The sequence below is a fragment of the Cygnus olor genome, chromosome 14, assembly GCF_009769625.2.
Source record: "Cygnus olor isolate bCygOlo1 chromosome 14, bCygOlo1.pri.v2, whole genome shotgun sequence".
Classification (NCBI taxonomy): Eukaryota; Metazoa; Chordata; class Aves; order Anseriformes; family Anatidae; genus Cygnus; species Cygnus olor.
This window is the reverse complement of record NC_049182.1, coordinates 4,807,451-4,833,819: the sequence shown is the minus strand read 5'-3', so window position 1 is coordinate 4,833,819 and position 26,369 is coordinate 4,807,451. Positions and strand designations below refer to the sequence as shown.

Here is a 26,369-nt window from a genome sequence, read left to right as displayed (position 1 = left end):
CTATTTTGGGAGCTCTGTGCAGTGAGCTAAATGCTCAGCTGTTGTGCTTAGAGCTGGAAATCAACTTGTAAGGATGATAAACTCTGGTTTTAATTAATTTTCAAGACAAAAAGTGAAGCCAAATGTTATTTCTGAGCTGATGTCTGAGAGAAGGAGTTGGGGGAGCACACGCAGGAGGGAAGCTGGTTCCTCCACTTGCAAGACCCCAGCGCAGCAGAGCAGCACGGCCCTGGCTTTGGTGGCATCTCCATTCCTGGGCTTCAATCAAATGAGTTTTGGGGTTTCTTCCCTGAGCAATTAAAAACCTCAATTAACAGATAACTCAGTAAGGGAAAGTCCATGTAAGCTGTTTGCGTGACCCATAAATATGCTGTGAACGCAGGCTGGTGTGCAGGAAATGAGGAACACGTGCCAAAGCCAGCTCTTCATGGGAGTTTCTCCATCTTGTTGTGGTCACTTGGAGTTTACCAAAAAGCTCCAAGAGATGGGTTTAGTTGGGTGTGTTGGGAACAGCAGCTTAACCCTTCAGGAGGACTGCCAGGAGCGGGAGACCGTGCTATGTAGGGCAGAGCATGTGGATCTCAGACTTCTCTTGGCTTTTGCAGTAGGCAGATGCTTTCTAGACCATGGGTGGTAGCTCATGTACAGACACAGAGTGCCTGTATGTTGCATGGGTGTTTCGGTTTGTTGTGCATGCACACATTCTAAAAAATAAATAAATAATATCTGACATCATTAGATATGTTCAAAAACTGCATCATGTAATTTGTATCCATCTCCAAAATGGTTGCCATTGTGAAGCTCAGTTTTCTTAGTTTTCTTATGACCTTCATCAAGGTCATAACTGTTGAACTACAATTATTGCCCTTCATTACAGGGTTCAGTCCTGTGTTTATTCTTGCGAGTGTCTTTATTCATACATATTCAGACTTCAAGGATACTTCTCCCAGTAGGACCCCAAAAGACGGAAGTAACAAACATTCATTTTACAAGGCAAACTTTTTTAGTTTCAGTTTTTTCATTTCATTTTAATATCAGTTTTGTGGCCAATTCACATAACTATTTGCCTAGCGGGGATAAATTCTTTAAGCAGGGAAAGCACATCCAGTGTGTTCTCCTGTTAGGTCTGTTTACTGGCTCTCTTCTGCGGAGACAACAATGATTTTGTAAAGAACAGCTCTTAAGGCAGCTGTTTATTTTTCTATTGATTTAGAGGTAACTCTTGCACAGGGGAAAGAAAAAAAAAAAGTTGCCTTATATCCCACAGAGAAGAGGAATTGCAGATGCATTTAGTTATCTTCTGGGCTTCCCATTTCTCTTCCAGCACTTCTGGTCAAGCAGAGGAGAGAACCTCGCTAGGCACCAATGACATCTGCAAGGAGGATTTTTCTGCTCCAGTTGCATGGGTGGATTTTTGACACTAAGCACAAGTGGCAATTTGGGGATGACTCAAGGTGGCCGCCTGGGCCCCACCTGGTTGGTGCAGGAGGAGGCTTGGTGAGGAACTGGCTGCAAGGACGGGTGGTGGAAGACGTCCTTCGCCACCCGAGTGCCTGGTGGAAGCAGGGCTTTGGTTTCTGGCTTCCTGCACTGTTTTCTCTGGTTCACCACTTTGGGTACGAGTGCATCTGTGTCTGTCTCTGGTATGTTTGGACACAGCCACCTGGTACCGAGGTTTGGCTTGTAGGCAGAAGAAAACTGAGAAAACCCAAGAAGTTTGCTCATCAACCACAAGGGAGAAGTAATCCCAGTACAGCTGGAGAGCTGGGATGGCACTGGCAGGGTAAGAATACGAAGACAGTAAGAGGCTGAAGTGTTTGCTTCAAATGTCAGTATTCCTCCAAAACAATTGCTTCCCAACGTCAAAATTTCATTCCCACCACAGAGGCTGTCTGCTCTCTTAGCTGGACATTGAATGCAAATTAAATGCAAAGTATCCCCAAAACCAATTGGGCACCGAGCGCTTGCAAGAAGCAGTCGCACGGTACACATGGAACTCATTTAAACCTCAGAAATTTGGGGGAAGTCAGGGGACTCTTTCTTCCATAAAAGCACTTTGTTGTTTTGGAAGAGAACCGGTGCCATGTGATGCACAGATGAGCGAGCGCTCGCTTGTGAGCTGGCGCTCAGCGCAGATGCGGTGATCTGGCGTGCCTGAGCGCGGGGGAGCAGGAGCTGGCCCTGAGTCGAGGCGCTCGGTCACGGTGGCTCCTTGGTGCCCTGTGTGCTGGGAGGAGGGGATGAGCCCTGGCTCTGCTCTGGCTTTGCTGTGTGTTTGGTCCGAGCAGGCTCACTCGCAAATTGGAGCGAGCGGCCCCAGTGCAGCGGTTTCTCTCCACCCCTTTGGACTGGTCGGCGTTAGTTTTGCTCCCAGGCATTTTTCTTGGGCGTCTTTGAGAAGATGTCTAGCAAAACAATGGGGGAGTTCTGTGAACAGATGGAAGGAGGCTAGTTTTGTGTTTGAGGCAGATACTAAAGGGGAGAAGTCCCTTATCTCCATAACGAACCCCTAATGAACGTTGTTGGCATCTGGGAAGAGAGTTGGGAGCTGTCGTGCTCCAGGAAGCCTACGCTGCTGATGCAACGGAGGGGCTGAGTGGTGGACAGGGTCCGGCTGCCTCCAAAACACCCTCAGAATAGGGTCTGGGATTGTTTTTATCTTGTTTTCTATTTTTGAAGCATTTCAGAAACCCTCCCAAGCATCGGTGTCCTGTGTGAGGGCGCTGGGATCTCCTTGCAGAGGATGGCTGTGCGGCGGGTGGCTCGCGGCCACCGGGTGCCCTGCGTGGCCCAGCCCAGCCTCCGAGGTGGTGGCTCTCTTGTAGAGCCCCACGGTCTGGTTTGCATTATGGGTGAAGTTTTTTAGCAAATTACTGCTCGTTTCTGCTTGCTTTCTATCAAAGAATGGACAGAAGGCTGCCCAGCAGTCTGAGGACAGATTTTATTTTTTGTTTTTTTGGAATAGAGCACAGATTTTGAGGGGTTGGTTTGTTAATACACGCCTGGCCCTTATCAAGCTTGTATCCCTCATGGCGCAGCAGGTCTCCTCCTAAAAAAGTAGTTTTTAAGGTTTGCGTGCAGTTGTGAACCGGAGGAGAATTTCTATTGGACTATACTGAAGTGGCTTTATTTCATATTAACAAACAGAGTAAATTATTAAGCAAAGATTGTTAATAAGTATGTTCACATTGACAGAATTTATATATATGATATCTAATATAATATTGTAAAATGTTATATTACGTACAGTAATATATACTCTGTTACTGTGTGAGCACACAGCTATAGACACAAGTGTAGGGCAGTTCCCCCGGCAGCGATCCCATCCCCGTCAGACCATCCCCACCCCGTAATTAACATGAACGCCCCCCTGCCTTTAAGGGTCTCAGTGCCTGACTCAGGCAGGCAGCAGCAGGGGCGCTGCCCTGGGCTCAGGCCGGCCTCTTCTGGGGACCCCAAAAAGCCCCCGAGGGACCTGGGCTCACGGCTGTCACCTGCCATCGGTGTGTGCACCAGGTAAGTTCTTCATATATGCTGTCGGTAGGGTGTCAGCCACCTCTGTGCTTGCATTTAAATGCTGTTGTTTGGGAGGGTAAAGGATTCTCGTGGTGGTGCTGGCAGATGGAGTAGAAACGTGGGTTTGGTCCTGTACTGAGGCTTTGGGGAAGGAGGAGAGGCAGCAGTGACGGGGGCGAGGGACGAGGTGACATCCGGCAGCGCCCCTCTCTTGTACTCGGTTCACCTGCAGTTGGTGCCAGTGCTTCTCAGGTGCTGTTAGAGGACCCGGGTTTCGTTGCTCAGTCCCTCTTCTCATTGCTCAGTCCCTCTTCTCCCCTCTTCCTGCAGTTGTGAAGCTGGAGGAGCCTGGCTGGCTTTCTTTGCTTTCCTCGTGACGTTTGGTGTGGTTTTGCTCTGAGTAATGGCCGGCACAAACCCATGACCCACAGCACAGACATCACAGAGCGGGGTGGGATGCGACCTCTCCAGATCTGCCCCATTTATCCCAATAACCTCAAAGGTTTCTTGGTCCTGGACAAACCAACGCAATACCAAAGCTCTCTTTGGCCAGCACAGCCGGGGCTGGACGGGTGTGCTCATCCACAGCCTTTGCCAGAGCTCTCTTCTAATGCAAAAATGTGCCGAGGAACCGTATTGCCAGCGGACACCATCCCTCTCGCGAAGATTGATGGTGCAGCCTATAGGATTTATGGTGCAGGCTATAGGAAGGGACGGTCCCCACTCCCCGGCTGTGCCGCGCTGCAAGCCACGGCATTCACAACGCCCAGCGACCCCGGGCCCTTCATGGCAATGCTAAAATATTGCCATGTCCTTTTGTTCTGACACTTTCCTCCTTTTCAAATTTAAGATTTTACGATTTTTCAAAACCACAGAGACAGAGATTGAAGGCAGCCCTTTGAATCTGCTAAAATTTGACTGCAGGGTTCCTTCCGACCCCTGTGCTAATTTTTAGCAGAGCAGGAAACATTAAAAATAACCATGAGAGAAGATTTCCTAACTCAGAAGGATTGTCCTCTTAATCTCTGGCTGCATTTTCACTCGATGTTTTCCTCCTAACATTCCTGCACTGTTGCTGGAGCGAGTCCATCCCCACCAGCAGCAGGGATGGCACTGGAGGAGGAAGGCAGAGGGCTGGCCAGCCTGGCTGGCACCCGGCCTTTCCCTGGGCAGGGTGAGGGATAGAGCAGGGAAATGTTTACTTACTGCAAGAGCTTTTGCTTGTGAATCAGAGCTGCTTGCAAGCTCCATGTCTTCCCTCTTTGGTGAACGTAAAATTGTTCCCAAGCCTTCAGGCACTCAGCATTGGGTGAAATCACCTGTCGCTGCAAAAATTTCGGTGCTACATCTTGACCCTCCTGAGCTTTTGCTGTGAAATGAGCACACGCCCCAAAAAAAGGCTCTTTAGGCTCTTCTTTCTTTTTTTTTTTTTAATTGTAAAGGAGCACATCCCCTTCCTCTGAAGCTGAAATGGGAGCAAAAGGCTTGTAGTAGAGCATGGGCAAGGGCACGAGTGAAACTTATCCCTGGGCAAAAATCCCAGCGCGAAACTGCTGCAATGCCTCCTCTCGCTCAGGGTATATGGAGAGCTCACCCTCTCCTTAAGCTTTGTGCTGGTCATTTAAGTGGAAGCGCTTTTTGTTCCTCCAGAATGAAAACTTACATAGAGGTGGCTTTTGAGGGGGGAATAGGGAATTGCTGATTTTCTGTTCCTTAGTTATCAAACAAACTAAAGATGGCTTCCTGTTCAATTAAAACGGCAGAATTCAAGGGAGAGATGATGATGGTCTCGACACATGGGTGCTCCTGAAAATTGCATTAAACGAGCCCAGGTTTCCGATGCTGTCCCCTCACCTCCCCATGCACTTTCCTGGCTGCTCTGCGACGCGGTGCCTTGGCTCCCGCAGCCCTGTGGTGGGGCACGGCCGTCGGGTCCCCGGCCCAGGCTGACCAAAGGTTTCCGAGCCTGGGTCCCAGCGTTGTCCGCTCAGCGGAGCGGCTGGCCCGGAGCCGCTTTGAAAGCCCCATGAATATTGTTCCTCTCAAGCATTAAATGCTTTCCCTCAAACAAACATCCTTTGAATAGGCCATTGTTTTTCCTTCTGGATGTTCCTTTGTGGACTGATACAAGAATAGCTAGAAGCTGATGAATTGCTATTGTAATTTTTTAATATTTTTTTTTATGCGTGGGACTTTTACTTCTTGGAGAACTCGGACGTCCTGTGAGTTCCTTGCTCTGGTCCCAGTTTTTTCCTCTGGAGATCACCAATGGCTGTTTCAGGTGAATCATCTCCAGCAGCCTTAGTTTCAGGAAAAAAACTTGGTGGACCCGATGCCTTGCCCAAGTGTTACGATGTAAAGAAACATGGTAAGATGAAGTATGGAGGGGTGTTTGTTGGGGCAGGAGTAGTTTGGCTCAGCTGTGTATTTGTACATAAAGCCTTTGTGTTGACGGATATGACTGCATTCACTTGTAACTTTCATTAATGCTACGTAGCAGTTGTTCACTGGTAGTCCCTCTTAAGAAATAATACACATCATGTAAATAATATAATCTATGTTTGGTAAATTCAGAAATGTTGTGCATATAGGGAGCCCCATTATTTTCAGGTGAACGTCTTTCATCCAGCTCCCCTGTCCTTGCAGAGCAGGTACTGATGCCCAGGACTCAGTCCTCTGGCTTTGCCTCTCTCCCGACCAAGCTGTGCACATTCCAGGGTTTATATTCCAAGCCCAGCCACACGGTTGCTGCAGACTGATTTATTCCTTACCGATGGCTGGAGCTGGGAGCTGGAAGGATGCTATTTTAAAGCAGCCCCTAGGGTCCTCTTGCCAACATCTTTTTTTTCCTCTTTTTTCTCCATTTCAGCATCATAGATTTAAGCTAAATTAAAAGAAGGTTCACCCTAAACAGTTCCCTAAGACTTACAGAAGACAAGTCCTCTATGCGGGAGGAGATGTGAGCCCAGCACGTTTGTAGAGCAAGCCGTGAAGATGCCCACGCGTGTGCAGGTGTGGGATGTGCTAACCTCCAGGCTCCCTTTCACAAGCACAGCCCTCGTGCTTGCAGTAGGCAGAGAGGACAGCGACGCTGGGCTGGTGTTTGGGATGGCAGAAGGCTGAGCCGTGCCGCTGGGCCGGGCTGTGCTGCCCAGAGGTTTGGCACAGCCCCTCGGCTCCCTCTTGAGCGTGTCCTCACCCAGCCACACACATCAGCCTGGGCTGGAAATTTGGGGTGGAAGCAGGAGGCCCAGTGCTGTGTGGACTCAGCCATTGGGCCATATCTCTTTGGGAAACATTTGCAGGGCTGAGTCCTCTCTGGATTTAAATGAGGAATGGGTTTAAGTTCCTAGGCTGCAGGCAGTGGATTGGGAAATACCATTCTCCTGGGATCTACCACAGCTTTTGTGCTGCTTCTCCTCATCCCCGCCTGGCTCTGCGCAGCCCCAGCTGGCGGCAGGGTAGCTGCGTCTGTTTGTCCGCGGGCATTAGAGCACCTGCTCTTCCTCTCCCCACATCCATCCTTTCTCACGAGAAGGCTTCCTACAACACGAGACATTCAGCAGCTTTGTGTTAATCGAGGACCATGTGCCTGGAACAACGGGGCAATAGTCTCTTACCACGGGGATTTACCACACGCTCCTGCAGCTACCCTAAAAAAGGGAGACCTGGAGGAGAGCTGGGGTAGCTCAGTGCTCGGCCCCACAAATACAGGCGTGTTTCCAGCCTTGTGTCGCTGCAGATGAGCAAAGCACGTAGGTATCGGTCTGTGGGATAGATGCACCCTTCCTTCCTCTCCAGCGAGACATCCCATCCCCTCAGTGAGACTTACCAGTGTGGTTTGAGGGCGATAGCTGCTGCCCACGGAGTGCAGCAGGGTTTTAGCAAGTCCTTTTCAGAAACCAACCAGTTCAGCTCCGAGGCAGCTACGAATTGCTCCCAGCCACCCCTCACTTTAACCAAACCAGGTGTGTGTACTCTCAGTCCTTACAGTCCTGAGGCAGTCCCAAGTGCTGTGCCAGAGCAGCGTCCCTGTCCCTGTCACTAACCCTGTCGCTTCCTTTCACGCCTCTTCGTGCTCTGCACATTGTTGCCTCTTACTCGGCTTCTGACAACCTTCTTGCTGGACCGCATGCATGAAGGATTAGGTATACAAGTAACATAGCCAAAGATTGTACTGTATGCATCTAGAGCCTCTTTCAGAGCACGACTGATATTGCTGTGTTTGTAAATTGTTGGTCTTTAATTTCATTTTTTTATAATGCTGTCTTTTCCTTGCCTTTTCAGGGGCCCCTTGGCTTGGATGGCAAACCAGTAAGTAGCACCAAGTGCCAAATCTGTCGTGTCTTTATTCGCACTGCTCTGCAATGGCTGGGCAGAACCTCAAATATGATCCAAATCTAAATATTTTCTATACGTATAACTGTTTATTGGAAAGACTGCATTTAGAAAAATTAGTCTGTGGTCTGAAACTTGTGCAAGTTTAAACCCTGAGCAGGGGTGGAACCACAGGGTGGCAATCCCGGTGCTGAAGGTGAAGTGGAGTTGGGATTCTACAAGTTTGAGTGTCTTTTGTCTAAAGAGCAGATTTGGAAATCTGCAAGTTTGAGTCTTTTTTGAGCACTGGTGGCTGGGGGTCACAGGCTGAAGTAGGCTTGGCCGCGGATCTCCTGTGCTCTGCTGGAGCCAGAGGTAGGACGAGCTTCACGGCTCCTCTTGGCTGTGGCTCGTCCTGCTGTGGGCCACGCACCGAGTGTGGGAAACAGACTGCCCTAGCTACTTGGAAGAAGCAAACCAGTGACGTTGGTCACGGGCTGCTGGCAGCACACAGTGGTGTCATGGCAAGAATCATTTCCAAGCTGCCTTTATTCAGCCCCAAAGGAGCGCGGGCAGGCAGCACTCAAGTGAGGGGCGAGCTTCCCTGGCACTGTGTGATCCAGTGCTTTCTGGAGCATCCTGGGCTTCGTTTCCTGAGCTGTTTTCTTGACTTGTTTGTTGCTCGGAAGCCCTTTGGACACTCAGGTGCTCCTTTCTTTTCTCGCTGCTTTCACAGAAACAGCCTTGTTGACTTTCATTGGCAGAACGCTGGCCAGCGCTGAATCCTTCAGGCAGATCGTTGCTGCGGGAGCTCGTGGCTACCTCTGGTGTTTTGTTTCCCAGTCCCACTTTATTCCACGTTCACTAGAGGGCACCATTTGAAATCTTTTCAAGCTTTGGTCCTCAACTACTCGTGTTGTTTGTTGTTGTTGTTGTTTTGTTTGTTTGTTTTTCCAAAGTGGGCAGAAGTCAGTCTTTGCAATTGAAAAGTTATTCCAGATACTTATTTTTAGCCAGCTAGAGAGCATTTTGTTATAGCTGTACGTTGTTTTGTAATAGCAGAGGTTGCTTTTTATCCTGTTTTTTATCCTATACTTGAAGATGGTAAATGCGAATGAAAAGAAAAATGTAAAAAAAAGGCACTAGCAGGGAGGGGAGAGACTGAAAGGGCAGCTCCCACCACTGCACCCACGGCTTGGCTTTGAATTAGCAGAACCCCGTACTGGCCGTGATGCAAGCCTCAGCACCGTGCTCTTGCACCAACAAGGATGCAAATGGCTGAAGTCGTGCACGTTGGGCCAGGAGCAAGACCCCTGGGTGAGAAACAAGGAGAATCTGAATGTAAAAGCAAACTTATCAAACATCTAAACTCAAACCAGACTGCTTGTGATCTCTTCCATGAGAGCAAGGGGCCAGCAGGCTTGCTCAGAGCCAAATTGCCAGCAGGAGGGATGCTGTGCAGGGCTGCAGATGCTGCTGACCTGCCTCCTTCCCATGCCGCGTTGCACTGCTCCTGCTTTGGTGAGCACCATGGACTGGCCTGAACCGAGACTCGACGTTTTTGTGCCTGAAGGACGCAGAGCAGGCACATCAAAGCCTGGCCCCATGGCTTCTCTTTGGGACTGCAGCGTGTCTCTGTCTGCCTGTCGTACAGAAAGCTATTTGGAGGGAATATGACTTATGTCTTCAGCAAACAGGCCAAAGAAAGCAGCCTATCCTCCTTGTTTATTTCAAACAGATGTATAATTGTTGTAATGATATGCTGAGCATGTGTTTTTCCAGAAGTGATTTAATACTTCAAGAAATGTCTCGCATCTCTTCAGCATCACGTGTTCACAAGCGGCTGTCACACTGCCTGCTCTGCCCCTGTCCTCCTCTGGTCCCTGGTCCTGGCACGAGCAGGCACAGCCTCCTCGCTGCTTCCCAGCAGTGTATGACTTAGAGTAATAGTAACATGGCTCAGGGTGGTGAATTCTTGTAGTCTCCTTGGTTTTGATGTTGGGCTAAGAGCATATGTATTGCTGATTCTGCTGGTCCTTAATTATCACACCTTCTTATGTTTTTCCAGGGACCTCCAGGACCAAAAGGGGAAAAGGTAAAGACTGCATTAGCATGTGGTTGTTCAGAAACCAGCTGTATGCCCTTATTCTCCTGCGATTCTCTGAGTTCGGGTTGCCCCAATATGCCGGCATGGCATCGCCGCTGCGTTTGGTTGGGACGTGGAGCCGTGACAGCAGGTTCCTGGGTTGCTTTCAGAAGAGCCCCAGGAAGGGGAGGGCAGAAGGAGCTGCAGAGATCTAGGAGGAAGAAACATGGCCTTAAAGCTTGTCCAAGCTGCAGGGTTTGCGGTTAACTGCTCAAGGGGTAGGGGAGTGGCATACAGCTCTCCTCTTGCTTTCCCTCCAAGAGCAAGGGAGCTGAAAGGCTGCGGGCTCCATCGCTCTGTTTGCATGACATCCTCCCGTGAAATTTGAGCAGCCAGAGAAGCTCATTGCTGTACTGAAAGTGATGTTAGTCCCTGCATATGTAGGACATAAGCAGTTGCTAGGGGAGCCTTGGAGTTGGAAGCAATCTGCTATTTCAGATTTATTATCTGTTTCATCGCCTGCCAGGGCAGAATCTTTCCCTATTGTGTTGTCTCGAAGCCTTCTCCTCCCTGGTTTTGAATATGTTAAGCAATAGGACTCTTCCCACTTCCCTTGTGTGCTGCTCCCTCGTCCAGCTGCCCCTGCGTTTGGTCCTTCGCATTTGAAATTTGAACTCTAATGGCTGACCCTTGCTGTTTTGCCTGACGTGCAGGGTGAAGCAGGGGACATCGGCCCAAGGGTAAGTAGTGACACGGCATGTTGTTTTACTCTAAAATGTGCTTGGGCTTGGTCACCACACACATCAAGGCTTCATGCTACTTTGTCCCTGCAAACTGGGGAATGGTAACAGTTCTGGAAATGTTTTACTTTGCCATCGGAGCTCTTTGCTTTGGTGGTTTTTCTAACTGCGAACATGGGAAAACAAGAGTTGAAGATCTTCAGGTACCTCTTTATCGGTTTCAAGGTTACTGGGCTTTCCTACCCCTTACTCCTTCTTCCAGTGTCAGAGACAAACTCCTTGCTTCTCTTGAAACTGTGCTCCTTTTCTGTGGGCATTGGAGTGCCAACGTGGTGCAGTAAGAACAGCGTCCCAAGGCAGGGCCCGCACAGTGCTGTGCAGGACGGAGGTTTGTCCTCTCCGGCTGACAGCGCGGTGAACGCAGACAACGTCTTGTCTGCCTTTGAAAATACAGGTTTTTAAGTGACTAGGTGATGAGGGAAAACTGTTCTGTCTATAACAATGACATTAACGGAGCTTTGTGCAAATGGCTCTCATGGGGATGCATGAAGCTGAGATTTACCCAACACAGCAGAGTGGGTCCCTGCGAGGTGTGTGGGGGATGCGTCTGTCCCGCAGCCCTCTCTGTGACACCGTTGCTGCTGGCGATGGCAGCGTTAGCACCAGGTGTCCCACGTTGGGATGAGACAGGAGCTTTTGGCACACAGCCCTGGGGGTCCCGAGGCGGTGCTGGTGGTGTGCCTGGGTTCGGGCTGAGCCAGTGCTCCTGTACCCACAGAAACCCACAGGGGAGAAATGCCCTGAATGCTGAGGAAAACCCCAGTGCTCAAACTCTTCAGCATATAGCATGTCCCTCCTACGGTACGATTGCCTCAAACAGAGGCATGAAAGTGATCTGTTAATTCATGCACTGTGTGCAAGGAGATCCTAATCTGCACATGGGAAGTGGATGAATAAATCCCAGCCACCATCATCACACCAAAACTGGACCTGAGTCAGGCTCCCAAGGCACAGGAGAGGATTAGGGCCACCCTGTCCAGCCCCAGGATGGGACTTGTCTGATGGACATGTCTCGTGCCCCTGGTGAACGACTGCCTTTGCCCAGGCTGAGCAGCCGTGGGACCTGTTGAGGAAGGCAGAACGATCAGGCCCCTTCCCGTGCTGTGATTTGCTGTGATTTGGGAAGAACAAATAACGATTGTCAGTGGGCTGTTTTGCTTTGTTTTCGTTTCATCATTTGGGGGATCTGTTGGACACTGGGAAGGCTGAACACTGGGGGCGTATGCCAATGTGCATTTCAGTGAGCAGTGGTGGCCTGTGCAGTGTAGGACGTGATCACTTCTTAGATACTGCTGGTCTATGCTTAAAAGGCAAGAAACTTCAGATAATTTAGTCCCCTGCACACCGAGGTGCTCTGGTGCCCAGGTTCTGCTGGAGCTGGAGGCACCCAAGACCTGGCTGGTGGCTTTCAACGGCATTGTCAGAAATGCAGCCAGGACCTCAGTGGTTAATGGCCAGAAATGCCTCAGAGTCATTTCTCATTTTCCCCTAGAGGCTGTTAAGTGACTTTTTGAAGTTTGCCATTTTCTGAAGCAGCTCCTTGGGTGCATCTGGAACTGTCACCCTCGGGCTTTGAGAGCCCCTAAAATTCCTCGGACAGATTTATTCCCCGCCTGGCTGCGGAGGGGCTCAGTGTATGGTCTCAGCCTTGCAAGTGCCCACCCACGTACTCAGAAAAGGCTTTAAGAGGTGATTCAGCTGCGCAAGGGCGTGAGTTTTTACTCCTTGGCCGGAGCTGTGGATAACTTCTGTGGGAGAGGGCACCATGCAGGGCTGGTGATTTGCATGGTGCCGGAGGAGATGCTCGCCAGGCTTCAAAGCTCCCACGGTTCGTGCTGCCGGGTGACTTGGGAGCTCACCTCCTGCCCGCAGCTCCCAGCCCTGCTGCAGGAGGTGTCAGGGGAGAGGCTCGGTCTGGACCTGCAGACATACAGGTATCGGCTCCCAAGGTAACGTTTGTCCTGCTTTTTAATCTACCGATAAAAATATGTGCTTTTTTCTCCTGATCTGCATTTGTCCAGATTGTGTTTTACTTTTGTTTTACTTTTTTTTATGTGTTCGTGCCTCTTTGCACAAGAATAATAAAAAGTCTCACAAACAACTTGGGAGGAAAAGAGGAGAAACAAGCCTGGCAGAGCCCCGAACGAGTAGGTCTAACAAACAGCGCCTGGCTGTGAAAACAGCTTCCTTTATGTCTCCAGACATTCCGGGTTGGATTGGATATGAAACTTCTCAATACCATCTGGCCCAGATTATTTTTTATTTCTTAATTTAATCTATCTTCTTCCTCAAGTTTCGGTGGTAGCTTTGTTTAGCTGATTTTGAAAGATGTCACAGCAAGTCATCAAATCAACGGGAAGATAAATAACTGTGAATACATCCAGTGCTGCCTCGCTCCTAAATGTGCATGGCTAGGGGAGATGGAGTCAGGATAGCGTGTGTCAGTGAGCACAAATATTATCATTAGGAATGATAGATTAACGAATAGCACTTGGCGTGTTTTCAGAGGGACCACAGGCAATGGAAGTGAGATGAGGGCAATTAGGAATTAGCTGCTGAATATGTTGGTGTCTGCACTGCCTCTGTTTCTGTCCCTAATTAACACCTGCCACCAGCAGGGGCAAAACCCATAATTATTGCACACGTGAGTGTGCCTCATGCAGATGTTGGAGGGTGATTTTGGGAGACCTGAGGAAGCAGTTCGCATTGGGCTGTCTTAGGTACTGTACATTTCTGGGCTTGCAGAGGGTCCTGTGAGGCTGCTGCATGGCCACAGCTGACCAGGGTGGAAAGTGAACATGTGAGTGTACCCAACACGCTGGCACAATGCCCATGGGTGCATTTACAGGGAGAAACCAAGAGCAGATGTCCTCTCTGCTCTGGGGAGGAAAGGGGGAACCAAAGCAAGGACGCTGCTGAGGCTGGGACTGCTGTGCCCTGCTATTCAGGCTGGTATTTTGCTCTTAAAATGAAACATATCCTTACACATCTAAAAGGACAGTTTTTATAATCCAGACTCATTCCCTGAGCTGGCTTCGGGGTGACCACTCTGGATTTATTACCCTAATTTGGTTAATGCTGCTCTTACCAACAATTCAGGTATTTAGACAAAGGATGAGACTGATGAACGTTTGCACATCTGGGCTAGTGGATGTGCAGTGCGTGTGGTAGCAGCATCAAATTCAATCTCTCGAGAGGGGAAAGGGGCTTCCACTTGTCCTTGTCCTTGCATGTTTTGAAGGAACCCAGGTATGTCTTCTGGCAGCAGAGGAAACACCATGGTGGGAGTTGCTGGAGGAGGTCAGGTTAAGAAAAAGTTAAGGGAAGCCTCATGAGCTTTGCCAAAAACATCTCGGGCACTTTCCTGCTGGGAGGTAGCAGCTGGGCTGGTGGTGGCTTGGGTGACAGTGGCTTGGCTCGCAGTTCAGCTGCTCTGCATTTGACCTGGTGGCCAAAGTGGTCAGAGCCTGTTGGTTCTCCAGCTTTTGTTCCCTGTGCCTCCACAGCTGCTGGCCACAGAGAAAAGCTCTCATCTCCAGCAGCCCATGTGGTGCTCTCCCACTCAGTGGCCAGGGCCACCAGTAACATACCAGTAACATCAGCCTCTATGCTGAGCTGCTGCAGGGTTAAACGCTGGCTGGCCACATGGCTGGAGTGGCTGTACAGCTGGGGGCTGGTGTCAGGCTGCAGGTGGAAAGTGGAAAAGTAGCTTTTTCTCTTTGTACAAAAGTAAAGGTGCTTGCTGAGCTCAGGCTGCAGATGAGAGCTCAGCAGGTAAAGCATCCTGTAGAGTTCACCACGACAGTCAATGCAGAAACGTACGGATGCGGTCAGAGTACCCGTGTGTACTTGCTGCAAAGCTGTCCTGAGGCTGGGCAGGAGGTGGGCTTGCCTACAGGGTGCTGAGCCCCTGATTGCATTTGTTATTTTAAACATCTAGCCAAAAGGTCAAATCTCCTGGCAATTTGGACAAGGGTTCCTTTCCTTATAAACCTTCCAAAATGTTCCTGGAGGACCTGTTCTCTGCTCCGAGGTGGCTTCGCTCCATCCCTTGGGCTTTCCTCTTGCAAGTCCTTCTGTGGATGCACGTGGGGACGGTTGGAGGGAAGGGAGCAAGCAAGAAACATCCTGAGAAAGGAATCGTCCTACTGCTCCTCTCTCGATAGATAAGTGGGAAGGCTAAAAGACAATAGCAATGACTACTGACGTGGTCTGAATACATTGTTTTTGCATCATATAAATCTGAGAGATTTATCTGTGCTTTGCAGGCTGGGGAATACATCAGTATTCGTTTTAGCCTTGGAAAAAAAATATAATATTTGGTCTCAGGAGAAATGCTGTGATATATCCCCTGTGGGTTTTACTGGAAAAATGCTCTGCATTCTGCAGAAAATCCCTGCGGTGGGGAATCCTCCGTACCCCAGCAGCCTTGAATGTCCTATTGTGCCGTAAAATCATGAAAAGATATTTGTTTCCCTATGCCTTCTTGCTGCCTACTGAGCCTCCAGGGTATCCAGAAGGTTAAAACCACCAGGGTCGTCCACCTAGATCTCTTCCTCCTTGCATATCAATTAATTACCAAAGAGAAATTGTTATGTATTTTTATGGCCTTTCAAACTCACTCTTTCTGCTGTGCTTGCATCTTAAATTCTTGCTCTTTCCTCTTCTGCCTTCCACTTCGCTGGGCTAGATGGTTTTTCCCCGCCTCAATCACGGATTTCTGGCTAACGATCAGCTTGTCTTTAGCCGGCGAGTGCTCAAGGTACACGTATTGAATCTGCCCCCTCTGGTTTGCTGTGGTTCTTTGAGCTGCTTTTATTCCTTCTTGCTGGCTGATCGTGCACTCTTGCTATTTCACATTGTCACTGCCATGAGCTACACTCAGGTTCTTGTTAGGAGTACCCTCGGTGAACCCTGTTAGAACTTATGGGGAGTTCTGGCAAAGCAAGGAGATGTAAAAGCCATGGGTTTTCAGCATTTGGCCCTTTGTGGGAAGTGGGGATCAAGCAACAAGTCCCATGAATGTTCATGGGACAAAGAGCAATGCTGGTATTATAAAACACGTTAAAATGTACTTGTCTAAATCCTCATATTCTAAATGTGACTTTTTAATTAGGCAAAATTCAGTGGGAGACTCTTTGAGTTGACATAATTGGATGCAGTTTTCAGGATTTGCAATAGGATTTTTTAAAAATTATGTAAGCGATTTAGGAGCATGGATCTTGTTGAAAGGCAGTGGGATTTGTGCTGTTAAGTCACTTAAGGACTTCTGAAAATCCCACACTTGTCCCTGATTTGAGGGCGGACCACATATTAAATGCAGTCCTGTTGCTGCCTCGGTGGTAACCCATCCAGATGTTGCTAAAAGATTTACGAGACGGCCTTTTCGTGAGGATTTGCATTGTGTAGCCACATGTTGGATGTGCCCGGCCCCAGCTCTGGGGCTGGGCTGTGGCAGCCGGCGGTGGGTCGGGAGCCAATAACCGGGCAGCAAAGCCCCTCATGGTGCTCCCATCCCGCACGGCACGTAGCAAGCCCCTGCAATCACCAGGAGATGACTGCTGCTTTTTTTCTTTGCATCCCAGTAGGGTGTGAGCTAAGCTGGATGTTAATGTATGACCACAGCTGTATTTAAAGTATACTAAGTGCTGCTTTTTTGTATGTGGCTTTTTTTTTGGTGTGGTCCACTAAGCTATGGATGTGTGTGCATGCTCCATGCCAGCATGTCCTTGGGTTTGGATTATTTCTGGGTACGTTGAATTGGTGGTTTCCATGCAGATGGTCGCTGGGCCAGGGCTTAATGAGATAAAACCCTGTTAGAAGGCGTTGAGCAAAATCCTGGTTAAGGAACCAAGCACTAAGGGCTCGAAGCAGCTGCAAGCTTGCTCCCAGCCTCCTGAATTGGCAGCTTAACCCCCGAGATGGTGGAGGCCAGGAGAGTGCCCATGGCCCAGGGATGCAGTGCATGTGTTGAGGGCACCCCACGCCAATGTCAAGCTGCCGGGCTTGTTCACGCCACTTCGTCTCACCATGTCTGTGTGAACTTCTTCCAGGGCGATCAAGGTCGAGAAGGAGCCACTGGCCCCCCTGGTCCGCCAGGACCCCCAGGTGCCCGGGGGCCTCCTGGTGACACAGGAAAGGATGGCCCAAGAGGACCTCCAGGCCCCCCTGTAAGGACCAGAGATGTGCAGTGTGCACATACTGGGTGGTCCCCACCCCAGTGAGGGAGAGGATGGTGACGGAGCATCCCCTTCCCTGGTGCTGCCATCCCACCTGCTGTCTGGCTCTGGTGGCTGCTCACACCGTGAAGCTTTGGGGCATGGGGTGAGGGAGCAGGAGGGGTTTCCATCTTCAGCTTCAGAGCAGTGGGTTGGAGCTGGAGTGTGTGTCTGTGGCCACTGGCTGTAACTCAGAGAGCCCAGAGGGGATCTCTTCCCTTTGGAAAACCTATTGCGAATCTCCAGATCACTGGCAATTCATTTAATAAAGAAATAGGCTGAAACGCAATGCTGTTGAACATCCTAATTATCACTGGGCATTTTGGAGAATGAGGCATGATGGTTTCAATGTCATCTTTTTTGTTTTTTGCAGGGTTTTAAAGGCGACCCGGGAGAGGATGGCCTCATGGTTAGTATTGCCCAGAAGCGTTCGCGTTGCACTGCCCAGAGCAGTTGGGCGAGCCCAGTGTACGTGCCCTTCGCCCCGCATGCTGTGCCTCAGCCTTTAGCTCCCTGCAGTAATCAGTTATGTGCCATTGCTTATTGATGCCAAAATTATTATACATAGAGTGCACATGTAAGAAAATATTTATTACTGCTGGGAGCACAAAGAACTTACAGCTGTATTTATATAAGGGAAGATGGGAAATCGGCATCTGTGTCATTTTTTTCATGGGGATTAAAATACTCTTGGAAATGTTTTTATCCTGTCTTTCCCTATTGTCAAATAAGTATAACCAACCCCTTCTACATTCAACAGGGCGCCAGGGGACCCCCAGGGCCAAAGGTGGGTAGTAAGCTATCTGTCTGATTTTAACAAGAATTCTTGAAATATTTCAGCATGGTGGGGAGGGAATGAACATATGTATTTCACACTGGAATTGCTCTCATCCATATCGACCAGATACAGAATTTCTGAGGTATCGAACTAGCCATTGCCTTGGAGCTGCAGATGTCTGTATCAACGTGTCACCTACACAAAAAGCACAGTCACTGCCCGTGTTAAAATCTTGAAATGAGGGGGGCTGGAAGGAGCTGGGGGCGTTGGAAGTCAGCATGCTGTAGCAATGTGCTTTCTTGTGTTTTGGAGGGGTAACACAGATTGACACAAGCCAAGTATTTTAACTTTACAATTAGCTTTGAGTATCAGTACGATTGGTCTTTTATTCTGTTATTTCCCTAATCGTCTTTCTTTTCTCTGTTCCTGTTGAAGGGTGAGCCTGGCATGCAAGGGAAGAAGGTAAAACAGTAATTTTTCTTTGCTTTGTTCAGCGCTAGCCTGGGGAAACCACTTCCAGAGGCCAAAGGGGAAGCCGTAGTCCCGGCTGCCTGTAAAGGCCCAGTGCTGGCATTCCCTAGGGTTTCTCGCACGTGCTCCACAAAGAGCTACGACTCCATGACCCCAAAGCACAGATGCTCTTGTGCCTTCAGCATGGCTTTCAGTATGACAAACAGGCCAGAAGCTGCAATCACGTCTGCCCAATAGACAAAGAATGAAATAGCAAATGCCAAACAAAGCAGTAGGTCTGAACCCTTTCACTCAAATAATTCAAGCTCAACTGAGAAGCTTTTGGAGGACATTACCTCCCAAAAGGCCCTGTGGTGGCTGAGTTTCCTGGGAGGGCCCATGGTGAGGCATGGCCGCACACAATCTCGGTGTGGTCGCTACTCATGGGCAGGAGAGGGATTTCCCACGCTCTGAAGGATAGATGCTTTGTGTGGCTGGGGTGTTGAACGCACGTGGCCAAGCTGTCCACGTTTTCTGCTGTTGGCACCATCGAGAAGTGAATAAATCATTGCCTTCAGCAGAAACCAAAGTGCTGACAGGGCCCAGCCCTTCCCTCTCTCTGCCTTGTCCCAAAACAGACATGGCCATATGTGTTTTGCAGACCAGAATTTCCTTAACATTTTTGATATCTGTCCAGCAAAATTAATCTCTTGAGCACCTACGGGGCAGTTTTATTTCAGGGAAACAATGAAATATGACACATGAAACCCAGAAAATCTCCTCCCAGTATGCTGGTGCTCGCAGTGAAGTTGTGAGGATGGGTGGTAGCTTGCAGGAGGCCTTTAGGAGGTCAATGAGGCTCCCCCAAACCCTAAATGGATTAAATACTGAACTCCTATTAAAGGTTTGAGAACACCTTCCCCAGGGGCACTGTAAGCAGCGCAGTGCCCCATGGCCGTGCCTCATCCTGAGGAGCAGAGGAGGCAGGGGCAGAGCTGGGAGGGAGCAGAAGACCACATTGCAGCCTCCCAGGCTCTGTGCTGCTGCCTTCCTCTGGCCTTCTGCAAACCCGAGTGGGTCTCAGGTCTGCCCAAGGCTCGATGGGGGTGAATGAAGTGTTGGATCCTGATGGTATGCGTACGAGCTCTTTGCGTTTCACTTTATATGCTTTGTCTCATCAGGGTGATGATGGCATCCCAGGGGAACCAGGACTTACGGGCTCTAAGGTAGGTTTCTGCTTGTCTATCTAATGTACATGCTTGGCAGCATCTTTTGCTCTCCAGTTTTCTTGTTGGCACAGCATCATGGTTGGGGCAGGCTGAGAAGTGCAATTCCGCCTGAACGTGGAAAAAGAATAAAAAGCTCAAAAAGAAATGTATAATCCCTCCCTCTGCCTTGGTAGCTCAGCCCAGAAAGCCTTGAGTTTGCAACTTGTTGGCTGTTGCAGAGAATCGCCATGGAGAGCCGCCTCTTGCAGAAATAATTCAAACAGCGTTGCTGGTGGTGGCCCAGAGCTGGTGTTCAGGCTGGGAGGAGCCTCCTGACACTGCAGTTTTGGGGCTAACTTTGCAGCTCAACGTACCACCTGCAGCCAAACTGCTAAGGCTGAAAGCTTCATTTTGTCTTGAAAATCCCCCTTTTGGCACATAGGTAACGTGACACATTTTAGGCTAAAAGCAGAACTTTGCTCACTCATGCATGTAAAAGTAAACACAAAGCAAGAACGCTACAACCTGGAGAAATCTGTTCTCCACCCCACCCCTATACCATTCACCTAAATTGTCTTCCTTTCAGGGGGAAAAAGGAAGCACAGGTCCGAAGGGAGAGAATGGCACGGACGGCGCGCCAGGACCCAAGGTAAATAAATACCAGTCCATCGGGGAAGCTGGGCGCAGCGTTTTTGAGGCAGCACATTTCAGCTGAGTAGGTGTTATAAGCCTTTACTTTCTAAAAGCCTCATAAAATGCCAAAAATGAAACAAACCAGGGGGATTTTGAGCAGTATTTTACCTTCTCCTGGCGGCTTAATGAAAGCTGGACATGGATATGAGAGTTTTTAAAACTCATCTCCCTGAATGTTTTCCGTTGAGTGGCCTCTCTTTCCCAAGACAGCTAAATCTCTGATTGCATTTTGATCTTCGTGTATTGATTGTTGTGGTATCGCTTCAAAGTTGAGAGTGCTTATGTGCCTTACTGTTCTACTTATCTCCGTAGCTGCAAACAAATGAACTAAGACAGTCTTGATATGTTAAGTGGTGATGATATAACATGGACAGCGTTCATGAGCCACTATCCCCCCCCAGCTGCTTCTTATTTAGTCAGATCTATACCCAGTTGTGCTTTCTGTATCAAAGAGCCATGGCTCCTTGTTAAGCACGAGACCATATAGGATGAAGAAATGCAGGCTTGGATGACCCTTAGCCATTTTTTTCTAAAAAACGTAGTACCGGTGCTTGTTTGTTCCCCCTAGGATCCACCAAAATGATTTTTTCCTATGAAGAATCTTTGTGTTTATACACTTTGTTTTTATTTTTTACTTTTTTGAGGACTTTAATTTGACCAATGTATAGATTTCCATGGGTATGGCAAACAGTGCCTTTCTGAATGCATTTCAGCTTTACAAAACCTCCCAACTTTCAAAAAAAAAATTGGCACAGATTTTTTCCTTAAACTTGCCCTCAGAAATGGTTTAAATGTGTCAGCTGAAGCTTTCCACACACAAAATTCAGCCTAAAGCAACAGAAACTGCAGCAGAAAGAGCCAGAGCTTGGCCCGCTGGAAGCAGAAAGCGGGGCTGTGCGATGGCACGGCACATCGCAGCCGCGGGGCACTCGGCTCCCTGCACCTTGAGATGTGTTCCTACTGTCAGCTAGCTCACACTAAGGTTGTTTTACAAAATATATTTGCTCTGAAGTCAAATCTGTTTTTAGTTTCTTTGTTGTGCTTTTTTTTAATTTTCCTGGGAGCAGCAGTTCCTTGTTGGTGTTGTACTTTTTTTTTTCCTTTTTTAATCTAAAACACATATTGGCATCTCATGCAGTTACAGTAATTTTGAGATAAATATTCCATATTTTCTTTGGTGTCTCTGAACCAAAAATATGATTTTGATTTTCAGGGTGAACCTGGCGAGAAGGGTGGAATTGGCTCCATCGGACCACGGGTATGGATGTTCAGGATTTTTTTTTTCTGTTCTGCATTGTGTATTTGCCTTAACCCAAGCTCTTCCCCACCTCCTCTTTCTATTGAACACGTTGGATAATGTAAGGATCGATTCTGTGTTAGAAAATACAGATGGTGCATATTTAAACAAATCATTATGTAGATACCAAATACTGCCACTGAAGATGGCACTGAAAAATACAGTAAAGTCCCATTTTCTTATCAGTGCGACCATCCTGTGACTTTTTGGAAGATGGAAGCTGTGAATAGGGGTACTCAAATAATAATGTTGATGCACTTCTCAGCTACGTACATTTATAGGCTGTTGAGGCTCGGTTGGATGACGGTTACAGCTGTCAGTCTAGGAACTGATTAAATTGGTGTCTGTAAGGTGATAATCCCCCAGGCACCTACGTTTGGGGTCCTTGCTGTCATGCTGCCTGCTTCTCAGGTGCTGCAAAAACTAAACAGGGTTCATCCCTCATTGCAGGGTCCCCCTGGCCTGAAGGGGGAACAGGGTGACACCGTTGTGATCGACTATGATGGCCGGATCCTGGATGCACTCAAGGTGAGCACCGCAGCAGGGCGTGCTGATTCCTGCAGGGTAATGGGAAGGGAAGGGGCTGAAAGGCTGCTGAGCACTGCCTGTCCCTGTGCTACTTCTCCTTCCTGAGGTCTCGACACAGAGCCAACCAGGAAGGAAGAGTTTATTCCACCCTGCATGTGGTTTTCACTGCAAATCACCTCAATTCGGCTTTCTCTGAAGGCAATGGGAGGATGGGGAGCGGTGCCCAGGCATTAACCTGCCCCTGCATCCACAGGCAAGCAGCACCAAGCCTCACGCTGCCGCTCGCATTAGGATTAGAAGGCAAATAGAATAAATATTTAATTACAGACACATTTGAGAACCATCCTAATTGTTTTATAACAGGCTGCAGGGATACACAAAGTGATGGTAATTACTGTTTGCCAGATGTCTGCATGGGTTGCTCTGACAGGAGCGTGGCATGTAGCTCTGTGAGTGGAGGTTGTGGATGAAAATCCTTGGAGAGGCTCCCCCAAATGTCTGCAGATCCCCTCTGCTGGAGATCTCTCGTGTGCTGCATGTGGACATTGCTGGGGACACGCCACAGAGCACAGCTAACTTTGCCGTTGCAGTTTTCCTGCTTGCTCCCTGTTTCCAGTGTTTGCACACTTACCGTACCTGGGTACAGAGCTTTGAAAAGTGATTGCTTTATGCAACTTGCAGTGTGATCAAGTGTAATAGTGTTTGAATATGTAGTCAAGGAAAAAAGGTTCTTGGGGGTGTGATACAGGGTTGTTTTTCAGCTGAGAAGCCATGAGGTTGCTCTTTGAGGTAACTTGAAGTCACAAAATATTTGTTCATCCCAAGGCGTTTCGTGCTCCCCATACCCAGCAGAGCAGAGGAAGAACAACGTGCTCAGGGGTGCAAGACTTTCCTGCTGCCTTTCCCCTGTTTAAATGCACCTCTCCAGCCAGTTATCACCGTTTCCAGCATGGTGCTCCTCCAAGCCCAGCTGGCTGGAGAGGGCAGAATGCAAACAAGTAAAATAAAAATTGAAAAGCCTAAAGTTGTGAGCACACCTACAACCCAAAGCATTTTGCCTGCTGCATGTTACCCCTGGCTGGCTCGGGGTGTTTTCCTTTGCACAAACATCCTCAGGGCTTGGGACCTTCAGGTCTGCCTTTGTGCAGCCCCGTGTCTCAGGGACGGCCACTGTCACCCACTGCCAGAGCTGCTCCGGCACCGAGGTGACCGTGTGCCATGTTAAGGACGATGCAGTCGTGCTCATGCCTGTTTTGTTTGCTGTTTCAGGGTTCGCCGGGTCCCCCGGGGCCGCCAGGCCCGCAAGGCGCTCCAGGCCCTAAGGTTAGACCGACCTCTGCTGCGCAGGCTGTGCCTCCGAGCATGTTCGTTAGCGGCTGTCGTGTAACGAGGCACACACTGCATGTGGGTCTCCAAAAACAGGGCAGGCGATGCTGGCTGTGGGATTTGGGACTGTGTGCAGTGAAGGAAATGTTCCTCAGTGCTTCCTCTGGCTGAAAAAGCAGGTTTCCACACTGCAGCCAAGCTGCGCCTACCCTTCTCTGATCCTTGGCCTCCTCCGGAGGCAGGTGCCAGAGGAAGGGATCCACTCCCAGTCCTATGCCCGAGGGGTGAAATCCCAGCCCCTCTGGGACTTGTCACCGTGTGGGAGGCAGAAGGAAATGGGGAAGATGCCTGAGGTGGGGCTGGGGGTGCCTTAGGCCCTGCTGAGCCCCCCTCCTGCCTCATGCCTATGTGCTGCATGACAGGCCTGTGCCCTGTCACCATGTCCCTGGAGCGCTGCCACTGATTGCCGATAGCCTATAGTCAGTTATAGCTTCCTTAAAAGAAAGTTTGATCTGTGGAAAAGCATGTGTCAGCAGTTGGGACAGGGCAGGATTTTGGTGCTACTCAACCCAATCCCAGGTCCCACTGGGCTGGTGAAGCTGGTGTCACCAAACCCTGCCTGTGGCCCTCGCTGCGGCTCCTCAGCCTCGCGACACTCAACTGATAACCACAGCAGTTGATGCAAGTGACCAACTCATGTCCTTTCAAAATGCTTTCCTGGGATCATTTCCTGATTTAATTTACTGTTGGCTCTGCTTCCTTTGTGTTGCTTCAGGGGGAGCTGGGCCTGCCGGGTCCACCTGGGCTAGATGGCGAAAAGGTAGGTGGGCACGGCTGGATCGGGCAAAACGGTGTGGGAGAGCACTGGGAGCTGAGTTAGAAGCTAACTGCGTGTCCATGGTGGCCGTCCCTGTGGAAAGCCAACCTCAGCCTGCCCCAGGAGCAGGCGCTCTGCCCCACGCTGTCCAGCTGCACCTCCAGGAATTAAATGCCCCCAGCCCTGAGCACACAGATGCTGCTCATGTCCACGTCTGCCAAGTTAAATGGGCTACTTCTGTGAGCTGTTCATGAGACACTGTTTCAAATTCCAGCATAAACCTTCCAAACCCTAAACTGCTGCATTCCTTGCTTATGGCCAAGTGAAATTCTGCTGTGTCTGCAAAATCAGTATATGCTAGTTTTAATGTTAAAGCATGTTTTCGTGAGTTGGTGCTGTATGAAAAACAGCAGAAAGGCAGAAATGGGTTGCTTGCTTCTGTTTTGAAGACCCATGTTTACAGTTTTCTCCAAATTGTTGTTTTCTGTAAAATTCTAGGGTCCCAAAGGAGCTAAGGGTGACCAAGGCAGCGCAGGGATCGTGGGACAGAAAGGAGAGACGGGAGAAATGGGCTTATCGGGTCCACCGGTACGTCTGCTACTTGCTGCATTAATGCACTGATTTCTGCAAATGCTTGGCGTGTGCCTGGGTTTTGCTGAGTTGAGCAATGGCTTGTCCACACCACAGCGGAGCTGGAGGATGCGAGAGCTCTGAGCTTTCCTACCTAACGATGCTGATAGTGGCTGATTTCAGAGGGCACGAGGTGGTAGCATTGCTCCCCAGGAATAAACCAGAGCTTTGCTTGAGCAAGGGATGGAGTTTGGGGGAAGATAAATGCATTTTTCTCTTCTTGTTTTTTTTTGGAAGATGCAACGCCATCACTGCCAAATTCTTATCTTTTAGGGAGCAGATGGGCCAAAAGGAGACAAAGGAGACACTGGATCGCCATGTTTGCAGAATAACCATGTAAGACACTGGCACCACAAAGCCTCTTCCAGGACAGGGGCAGGTGAAGGTGGCAGGCAGGCAGTCCGTTGGTGTGGTGGAGAGGAGCAGAAAACAGCCGTTCTCCATGAGAGCTTCGAGATGCCTATAAATGGGGCTTATTTATTAAGCAAGATCAGGGAATTTTTTTGGCACTGCAAAGTTGCTTTAGATTTGCTTTGATGGTTGAGATACTGAATGCCATTGTTATGTTTTGCTCTCAAAGCATGCTGAGCTTTGTGCCGTTTTATAGGCCTTCTGCACTGTTCATTTTTCACGCCTTTTGCTTAAAAGTTGGTGGGTTTTGATCATTTTTTATTAATGACATGAGAATGCTAGTTCTCTTCTGTGTTTTTTAATCAAAAAGGCTGTTTCCTTGTGTCTGTGTGGAAAATAGCCTCTTTATCCATTTCACAGCTAACAAATGCACTGAGTACCGTGGCTGACGCCTCTAATTTCAGAGGCCAGTCTGATTCTCGTGCTTATTAAGATCCATTTATTCATAAATTCTACAGGCATTTCTTTGATTAGCAGATATCTGGATTGCCTCTATTAAATCAGAGGGCAGGCTACAGCGATCCTGGGCCATGTGAGCTTTTCCTTCCCCAACTGCCTGCCTTCTCTCTGCGACCACGTGCCCAGCCCCGTTAACGTGCTGTTTAATTCCTCTGTGCAGATCATCCCGGAGCCAGGACCCCCCGGATTGCCCGGCCCCATGGTAGGACTCGGGGACACGGAGTGTGCGATAGAGCAGAGCTGCAGCTTCCTTACCCCATGCACTTAGTGAAGGAGGCTGAGGGTGCTTTGCTCTGTTTAGCCACAGTGGGCTGCTGTGAATTTAGGGATTAAAAAATAAATAAAAAATCAGGGAATAACTACAGCGTGGCTGCCATCTTTGGAGAGACAGAAGCACCTGGTTTAGGAGAGCACATCAGCCTCTAGCAAGGTTGTGCTTCACAGCCACGCAGCTTTCTCACAGTCCTGAACCAATGTACCAGAGCTCTGATAACCTCCAGAGCTGATTCTTCGGGGTCTTATTGCTGCATGTTATGCAATTTAGCCCTTTTCAGTTTTTTCCCACCAATCTGACACAAGAGAACCAAATAAACTACCACCTGTCTTGAAAAGGAAATATTTGGCCATTGTCAGCCCGTAACTTTAGTGAGAAATGGTTTGGGAAGAGAACTTTGGGGGTTTGTGTTTAAATTCTGCTTTTCAAATGCACCATTGTCTTTCCTGCAGGGTCCTCCAGGAATCCAGGGGCCTAAAGTAAGTCAATAAATTAAATGTCACCCACTGTTTCCAGGCTGCCAGTGCATTATTTGCAGGATCACAAAAGACTGTCAGCTCT

General features: G+C 49.1%; 1 protein-coding gene across 3 annotated transcripts in view; it reads left to right on the top strand.

The window, feature by feature from the left end:
- The window catches only part of COL23A1 (collagen type XXIII alpha 1 chain), a 174,805-nt gene that overhangs the window by 140,305 nt on the left and 8,131 nt on the right, over positions 1 to 26,369 (top strand). For 2 of the 3 annotated variants that reach the window (XM_040573776.1, XM_040573777.1), the window contains 17 exons: positions 7,804 to 7,830; positions 9,902 to 9,928; positions 10,633 to 10,659; positions 16,773 to 16,889; positions 17,311 to 17,346; positions 17,698 to 17,724; positions 18,151 to 18,177; positions 19,347 to 19,391; positions 19,960 to 20,022; positions 21,280 to 21,324; positions 21,814 to 21,891; positions 23,161 to 23,214; positions 23,993 to 24,037; positions 24,533 to 24,622; positions 24,938 to 25,000; positions 25,695 to 25,736; positions 26,261 to 26,287. In XM_040573776.1, coding sequence (XP_040429710.1) covers positions 7,804 to 7,830; positions 9,902 to 9,928; positions 10,633 to 10,659; positions 16,773 to 16,889; positions 17,311 to 17,346; positions 17,698 to 17,724; positions 18,151 to 18,177; positions 19,347 to 19,391; positions 19,960 to 20,022; positions 21,280 to 21,324; positions 21,814 to 21,891; positions 23,161 to 23,214; positions 23,993 to 24,037; positions 24,533 to 24,622; positions 24,938 to 25,000; positions 25,695 to 25,736; positions 26,261 to 26,287 — 840 coding nt within the window. The remainder of the gene's footprint in view (positions 1 to 7,803; positions 7,831 to 9,901; positions 9,929 to 10,632; positions 10,660 to 16,772; positions 16,890 to 17,310; positions 17,347 to 17,697; positions 17,725 to 18,150; positions 18,178 to 19,346; positions 19,392 to 19,959; positions 20,023 to 21,279; positions 21,325 to 21,813; positions 21,892 to 23,160; positions 23,215 to 23,992; positions 24,038 to 24,532; positions 24,623 to 24,937; positions 25,001 to 25,694; positions 25,737 to 26,260; positions 26,288 to 26,369) is intronic. The other variant, XM_040573778.1, reaches the window with a different exon arrangement.